Consider the following 8815-nt stretch of genomic DNA (forward strand, 5'->3'; position numbering starts at 1 on the left):
ATTAAGAATTATGCTATGAAATTACTTAACATTTTGGTTACAAGATATATCTAAGAGTTTGTGGTTCTATAAAATATTTCACTGCCCTAATTAAAAGAGTCCCTATCTTTTGGGTAAGGGTAGGGAAAATTTATTTCCAATTTTGCAAATTAAAACCCATGCGTAAAAAGCAAATTACAATTACATTAGATGTTTCTAAGTTTGTAGAAATAAGTAAACACTTCTTTCCTAAGGCTCTTTTGTGGCCTTTTCTGATGAGGATATTCAGGAGATTATGTTTTCAGTTTATTATCAGGCAGGTATAAAATCACACTAAAATTTCAAAAATATTGACCACAAAGGCAAGGCATGAAAAAAATATCTTAAAGCCTAATAATAAGTAAGAAAATAAATCCTTTGTGAGTAATGCATTTTTATAATGTCTCATTTGTTTGAATTATGTAAGCACTAACTGGGAATATTTTGGGTTTTTGTACTGTCAGAATATATCACCAGAGTATAGGACAGAAAGGGCAATAGAATTTTGTCTTTGTACTCATAATACCTATTTTATCCTTCATGTTACAACTAATCATTTTTTTAACATAACTTATTGTCAAGTTAGCTAACATACAGTGTATACAGTGTGCTCTTGGCTTCAGGAGTAGATTCCTATGATTCATCGTTTACATACAACAACACCCAGTGCTCATCCCAACAAGTGCCCTTGTCAATGCCCATCACCCATTTCTGCCCCCCTTCCCATCAACCCTCTGTTTGTTCTCTGTATTTAAGAGTCTCTCATGGTTTACCTCTCTCTCTATTTGAAACTATTTTTTCCCCTTCTCTTCCCCCAGGGTCTACTGTTAAGGTTCTCAAATTCCACACGAGTGAAAACATATGATATCTGTCTTTGTCTGACTGACTTATTTTACTTAGCATAAATACAGCTAATGACTTTAAGGAAATGAGCATAGACATGTGGCCATGGACACATTTTGTTACATGTAAGTGAATTGTTATGTGATACTTATTTGATTTTAAAAAGCTAATGTAGCATCCATTTAGTTTTTCCTATATTTGTTTTGTGGCATAGAGGGATGCCTGGATAATCTATATGAATATGCGCATAAATATTTCTTACATTTTACAATTTCATAAAGTGCACTTTGTTTAGAACACTTCCTTCAGTGGTCTTATGTGATGTTCTATGAACATGAAAACAAGGCTCATTCCAGATGTAAGTCACTGTCTTTAAGATACAGTCGTCCAAAAGTATTTACCTTTGTTTTGTTTTGTTTTGTTTTGTCGTGCTTTGGGTTTTCTGATAGACACTTTGTGTTCCATAGCTCTGAGATTTTTGCAAATCTTCTTCTTCTCTCTCTTTGTGTACTTTGGTAAAATCATTTATACCTAAATTCCCTGAGAGACAAGCTCAAACATGTCTCTCTTTTTGTCGAACCGTCTCTTTAGGCTCCATTTAATTTGATTCTTTGCACTAAAAACCATGAAACAAAATGGGACTTATAATTACAACTTGACTCCAACTCATAATCAATACAAAGAAATACATATAGACATCCTTGAACTCATTACATTGCTTTCTTGCTTGTTGCTATGGTTGACTTTAAATTTTGTTCAAGACCGCAATTTCTAACAATAATCTCTAATAGTGTATGCTTAATCTGTTATTCAGTTTTCACATTAAGTTATAAGATCAAATGAAAAAGAATAACATAGAGAATGTTGCCAACATATTTTTTTTCGCAATCTGGTGATGATTAAATGCAGACCACTTGCTGCTTTATCTATCTTCTATTTCTTTTACACTGGTTGAGAAAGTCTTACAACACCTAGGGTTTTGGATTTATATGCTCAAGCACTAGACAATGCCAGTCCAGTTCCTTTCAATTCTTAGGTGAAGAAATCAGTAAATACTTCCCATCCTCTTCTTTTCACAGACTCCAGGCACAGCATGTCTTTAAAAGAGTGTCAAGTCTTTGCTTCTCTGATTTACGTCTATGAGTTAAATCAAATTCTAATTGGCCTACATCTGCACATGCAAAACAGTGTGTTACACAAGCATCTCACTTTTCCCTGAATGGAAACATCAGTCCATGACTTCATCTTCTAAAGGATGTCAGGGATTTGAATTGGTGCCTCAGCTTGCTCATTAACATCTCCCTGAAGTGATCTCCCATAAGGAAGTAGAAGACAGGGTTGACGGTGCTGTTCATAAAGGCCAAAGGCCGAGTCACAATGTATAAGGAGTTGATGGTGGCCTGAGCACAGCGGGACTGCTTCCATTTTCCCAGGCGTGAAGCAATCCTCACATTCCGCATGATGTGGTAGGGAGTAAAAAGCACGGAGAAGATCACAACTGCCATGATGACTAAGGTGAGGGGCTTTTCAAAGGGCAAAGCAGTAGCAAGCTGTATGCTCCTCTGCTTTAAGAACAGAGCAATCTTGAAATAAAAGAAGCACATCACCAAAAGAGGAATGAGGAATCCCAAGAAGGTTAGACACATGCTATAAATGAGGTTGTATTTGGGGTCCCCAGAGCTTGCATAATCAATACAGTTGGTGCCATTGACAGCTATATTTGGATGTATAAGAGAAAGTATGGGCAGGAGCTCTAGGGTTACTAAAACCCAAATACCCAAAGAGATTAAAACAGCGAACTCTTTCTTTTGCAGAAAGTGTTCTCGGAAAGGATGCTTCATGAGCAGGTATCGATCAATGCTGATAAAAGTCAGAAAAAGGATGCTCGTGTAGAGGTTGGCATGAAGCACATATCGGTTGGTTATGCAGAGCACATCCCCATATGTCCACTTTCCTTGAGAATAACTTCTTATCAGCATGGGGAGGGTGCACAAAAAAGCCAAGTCTGAGATAGAGAGGTTAAAGAGATAAATGTTACTGCTATTCCAGTTCTTCAGACAGAAGAGGTAGCCAAACACAACAGTTGTATTTGCAAGGACTCCCACAACAAACTCGATCCCATAAAAAATGGAAAGGTAGTACTTTTCCAGGGAAATCTCTGCTGCCAGCCAATTTTGGCAAGTTTCATTCCACGCCTAAGGAAGAGAGAGAAAAGAGAAGGTTGAAACACCAGCTTATGCCTAATGACAAAACTGCACATAAGTAATAATTAAAAAAAAAACACTTAAAACTTGAACTATGAAAGGTTAGTAAGGAGTGCACATACATACACATTCATATACAGATATATCATTAATATATTATTTTAACAAATATTTATTAAGTGCCTTTGAACTATGCGCTAGGCACTGGGGATAACAGCAGTGAGTCAAACAAAGTTCCTAATCTCAAACAATTTATACTCTCTTGGGAAGAACCAGGATGCAAATAAATGCATGTCTTCTAACGGTAAAAAATGTCCCAGACATAAGGGGAAGCATGTGCAAATGCCCAGAGGTGAAAACACACGTAGAGGACTTGACAAATAGCAAAGAGGCCAAGAAATGGTGCAGTGAAGTGGAGCATCTAGTTCATTTTTCTGTTTCCAGCACCTCCCATGGTCCCCAGCGTATTACAGTTGTTCACCCAATTCTGCTAAGTTAAATACAATTGAACCACAACCTAGGAGAGGAAACGGGGATTCTTATAACTCCGGTCCTGCTATTTTCATAGATTTTACTGTGTTTCCATATTGTCAAAGAATTGTGGTTATTTCACTCAATTTGTAAAGTATAATTCCAGTTTTATAACATGATTTAAAAAAATTAAAATACGGTGCTTCAATTCTTAGTAATAATAGTAATGGTGGCCAAACTTGCTGAGAGCCTGTAGGATATCTAAGCAACATCCTTGAAGTCGTCTGTAGCTTGTCTCCAATAACAAGTAAGCTACCAAGTGTTGCGTATAGTGTTTGGATGTTTCTTGACTCCATTACCATTGCTCCATCTCCTTCATCACCATTCTAGTCCAGGTCACCATCATCTTTATCTTGGCCTGTACTGTATCTTCTAGGGTCTCCTCGCATCCTCTCTGGCTCCCTTTCAACCTACCTTTGGCTTGAAAGCATGACAATCTTGAAAACTACAACCATAATTCTGATTCTCCTCAGCCAAAAGACTTAAGTGACTTTCCTCTGTCTAGGAAATAAATTCCAAATCCGTAATGACACGCATGACCTGGCTCCTGTAGGCCACTTCAGCCTCACCTCGCCTGACCCCCCTCCTTACTCATCTTCTTCCTGTTCTTTGATTGCACAGAGAACTTCCCAATGCTCAGTTCACTGAAACCCATCTCACTGACCTTTTCCCCCTGTGATCTTGCCCCATCACAAACACTGTCTTCTATCTGCACGTCCTTTCAGACTTCAGTTCAAGTGTGGATTTCCCAAGAGAGGCTTTCTGACCCACCCATCTTAACTTCAGCCCCCCATTCTATGTTCTCATTATAAACGAAGTTTCTTCGAATTTCTCACAACTTGATCACAGAGTTTATCTTCTACCTCTGGCATAGTGACTGCCAGATAGGGAGATGGTATGTAAAGGCTTGCTGCGTGGAAATGAAGGTAAACATTTGATAGTCTAAAAAAAACATTTTTTACAAATATTTCCTCTAAGGTCAGAGAAGCAGTAAATCCAGCAAATTAAGCCCATTGCTCTATTTCACTCTAAAAGTTGACACTACACATGGGGTGCCTGGGTAGCTCAGTCGGTTCAGCATCCGACATCATCTCAGGTCATGATCTCACAGTTCCTGAGTTCGAGCCCCGTGTCGGGCTCTGTGCTGACAGCTCAGAGCCTGGAGCCTGCTTCAGATTCTGGGTCTCCCTCTCTCTCTGCCCCTCCCCCACTTGTGCTCTGTTTCTGAAAAATAAACAAATGTTGAAAAATTTTTTAAGTTGACACTACGCGTAAAATGACTAATATTTAAAACAGGCAATTGTGGTAGTTAGGTTGCTTTGTTTAGACACACATTTGTGGAAGGTAAGATTTCATATATATCTTCCAGAATCAATTTTTTAAATTAAGGTCAATTTAAAAATTATGAATTTACCTCTGACGTTAATAAACATCAGAAAGTCTAGGAAATGTACCAAAGTATTAAGAGTTCTATCCCTAGGGATGAGATACCAGATAACTTTTTAATGTTGATTTATTTTTGAGAGAGAGAGAGAGAAGGGGAGGGGCAGAGAGAGGGAGACAGAATCCAAAGCAAGCCCCATGTTGACAGCAGAGTCCAATTTGGGGCTCAGACACATGAATCATGAGATCATGACCTGAGCCAAAGTCTGGTGCTTAACTGACTGAGGCACTCAGGTGCCCCAATACCAGATAATTATTAATGTAATATATAGAGTATATATAATTAATTATACTATATATATTATTATATATAGTATATACTACATATATTATTAACATAATATTTAGTATATATAGTATATATAATGTAATATATATAGTATATATATAGTTTATAGTATATATATATAGTGTGTGTATATATATATATATATATATATATATATATATATAATAGAGTCAGTTTATCTGGACTTTCTATTTGTTTCCCCAAATCAACATGTATTTGATATTATTAGGATTTCTAGAAATACAGCAACAAAATTAATGGTCTTTTAAAAATATATATAGGCTTTATTTTATAGGTCAGTCAGTGGCAATTTGCCACTATTATTTTTAACTCTATTCCCTGATGCTTTCAGCTCCATGACTTCTGGAAGTACATTCTTCCCAGCTTTCTATGACATGGCAGTCTTCTCACTATCCTCTTTTCTCTCTTTGTGGACTATTTGCCCAAGCTTCAAATGTTGGAGCTCCTCAGAGCTCAGATCTGGGCAACTTCATTATTTGGGGAGTGCTCAAAAAAGCAGGTGCACACACTCAAAGGTATAGTAAGACAATAGAAAGTTTCCTTAAGACTCAGTTGTTCCACTTTGAATTTCCACTTTTTCTAGTTCTTTTTCTAGTCCTCTCTCTTATTTTTCTGACTACTCAGTTCTTAAAATGCATGGGCTGACGTCAGTAGCTTCTGTGCAGCAGGAAGGTTTGACTGCTATTGCAGAAAAAGACAGCCATGAAGACGTGCATTACTACATGTGCCCGATTCCCAATAACTAGCACTGGGGCAAGTCGGGGGCCGTGCTGCCACCATGGAGAAGGCTTTTTCTGCTTCAAGCTGTCCCATGGGAATGGAGATTCAGGGAAGTAGCAGGGATACAGCATATCAGAACTGGAATAAGGAAACTGAATGACTAGTCACCTTTGTCTTGCTTCTCAGAGCGGTTGCTTTATATTTTTAGTTTTATTTTAAAAATAACTGAAAAATGAATGTTATTCTGTAACACTAAGAAGGTACAGGTAGGCAAAAAGAAGGAATGAAAATTAATTGTCTGTAAACCAACTAGTCCTCATATCTGGATACCTGTTTACAGTTTAATATTTTTTATTTGAATTTATTTTTTATAGAAATGAGATTATCCTCTTTATGATATTTTATAATCTGCTTTTGGGTACTTTATTTCATTCTTAAAGTAATTTTCTTAAGTTCTTAATAAATGATGGTTCATGAAGGTCAGGCTGTCTTATATTTGCAGGCCAGTTTAAGTCTCACTGAGACCCATAATTTTCTGGGTGCTAGAGTCCAAATTAGATGATGTTTATAGTCTAATGTGTTTTAGTGTGGCCATTATAATTATACAAATTGATGAAGTAAGCTGATCCTTTAAGGAAAATTCTCAGTTGAAGGGATATTCCTTCACAAAAAATTAATATTCTCTGTTCCACTTTCTCGTGGTTGTGTTTTTAATTTTTAGGAAATAGAAATCATGATAAATAGGTTTTAACTGTTTTGGGTGAATTATTTATTTATTTTAGCTATTGGTAATTGAAGTGAAATCTTTAATTATACATCCAAACATATATCTAAACCTGTTAGAACTATTGAATTACAAGCAATAGTCAATACACACATAAGCAGATAAGTAGTACTCATTTTTAATTTGGATTAATGTTTCTTTCACCTTAATTGTATTCAGTCTTTTAAAAATGTACACTATTGAATCTTAAATTTAAAAATATATTTGACAGCTTATTAGCATTTAAATTGTTTTTTACAATCATTATAATTAAACAAAGATTACTTATGCATTTTAAACCTTAACTGCTTCTTTAAGGCAAATTTACATGGCAGTATGAGTCTTTTTTAACAAATTGCTATTTTCATTAATAAACAACTTGAATGAAAAAATATATATTCACACTGAAAAGATACAATCACTTAATATTGATAACTTGTTTTTTTGTATATTCCAGAATTTATACAATAAGTCAAGGTATTAAAAAGTAAAGTACCAAATTATGTTTATGAATTAAAGAAAACTCACCAATTATACAAAGTTCTGGAAGGTAAAATAGCAATGGCTTCTGCAATTTGTCATTTTTCCTTAGTGAATTACTGTCTTGAAAAATTGTAACTTTTGCAAGCATAATTGTAATTTTAACATAAATGCTAAATTTAATCTTTAGAATAACTTAAGATTCCCTCTAACATATTATTTTCTAAACGTGAAATATTACATGTGGTTGATTTTGTCATACAATTTAGAAACTTCACATTTTTTCTGTAAGTAGTTACATTTAAGCAAATCTGATTACTCTTTTTTGTTGAAATATGTTACCAAGACATTAGCAAATGTAATAAACCTCTTTAAATAAATTTAGTATTTGGCAATTAAAAAAAGACATTCAATTTAGTGAAAAATAAATGTAGGAGAAAAAATTATGACTTCCTTTTAGTTTCCTTTATTGTTCTTCATGTTATGAATGACAGTTCAGACAGTTCATTTAAACATTATTTAAAACCTTAACTGCTTATAGGCCATTTAAAAAGAAACCCCTGAGGGAAGTCTGGCATTACTTTGTACACCTGGGTGACATGAGTTGCATTATAACTTACCATTCTGTTGGAAGGCCCTGATCCCTTGATGGAAACTCTTTGCCAGCAACCTGATAAAGCTTCTAACCCAAGACTGTGCCGCTGGACATAGTGAAGCCTAATTTGCATATCATGCAGACAAGATTAATAATTCAAAAGTCCAGAAATAATTTATTCAGTTGAACTCCCAAGTCCAGTTCAAGGGGAAATTCCTGTGAAGTTGAGACACAAAACAAATTACTCATGTCACAAAAAGATTTTGAAAAGACTACTGTTGAAATCATCTTACTCACTATCAAAACAACAGAGAAGCATTGGTCATTTTCACGTTTACTTGCATATTGAAAGTTAGTATAGTTTATATTGGATATACAATTGCTTCTGCCTTTTTTATGCTTTTTCTTTATTTTTCAAATTGACAATTTTTAATGAATTCTTTGTTGGGCATATAACTAAACAGCTATTATCAACAATTTTGAGGGAGGTATAAAACTGAAGTTTTGAAAGCAAATTTGGGTATATGCTTTGTCAGTGTTCCGGCAAAGGGGACACCAGAGTTTCAGGTATTTCCCATTTTATTTTCTGTGATTAAAATCAAGAGACATATTAAACACACACACACACACACACACACACACACACACACACACACATCAGATGGCTAGGGATTAGGGAAAGAGGTGGTGTCTACCTAAGATAACCTCAATACGTGGCATTTCATATATTCTAATCAATGCTTAGCATAGCACCTGAAAGCACACTTCCACAACTTCGGACAGGAAGCACACCTGGCTTTTTCTGAGGATTGTATTAGATTTATATTCAAATAAACACTCATTCTGCTTGATCTGAAGCATAAGGTTTATGCTGAGAAAGTCCCTATTTTACAAGCAGTAGTAATTTC

At 35.4% G+C, this 8815-nt stretch overlaps 1 protein-coding gene across 1 annotated transcript; it reads right to left on the minus strand.

The window, feature by feature from the left end:
* Nucleotides 1–782: 782 nt before the first annotated feature.
* On the minus strand, nucleotides 783–8040 carry SUCNR1 (succinate receptor 1). The gene is made up of 2 exons (XM_042955650.1): nucleotides 7933–8040; nucleotides 783–3056 (listed from the first exon to the last, which is right to left on the minus strand). Exons 1-2 carry the CDS (start codon nucleotides 8038–8040, stop codon nucleotides 2103–2105), a joined length of 1062 nt encoding a protein of 353 aa, XP_042811584.1. The 3' UTR covers nucleotides 783–2102.
* Nucleotides 8041–8815: the final 775 nt, after the last annotated feature.

This window comes from Panthera leo, chromosome C2 (genome assembly GCF_018350215.1).
Source record: "Panthera leo isolate Ple1 chromosome C2, P.leo_Ple1_pat1.1, whole genome shotgun sequence".
Lineage (NCBI taxonomy): Eukaryota > Metazoa > Chordata > Mammalia > Carnivora > Felidae > Panthera > Panthera leo.

Excerpts from the sequence above, each read along its gene's own strand:
- SUCNR1 (XM_042955650.1), bottom strand. The coding sequence starts at position 8,040 with ATGCAAATTAGGCTTCACTATGTCCAGCGGCACAGTCTTGGGTTAGAA. Across the intron at positions 3,057-7,932 it reads CAGGGCCTTCCAACAGAATG|GCGTGGAATGAAACTTGCCA; the intron begins GTAAGTTATAAT and ends TCTCTTCCTTAG.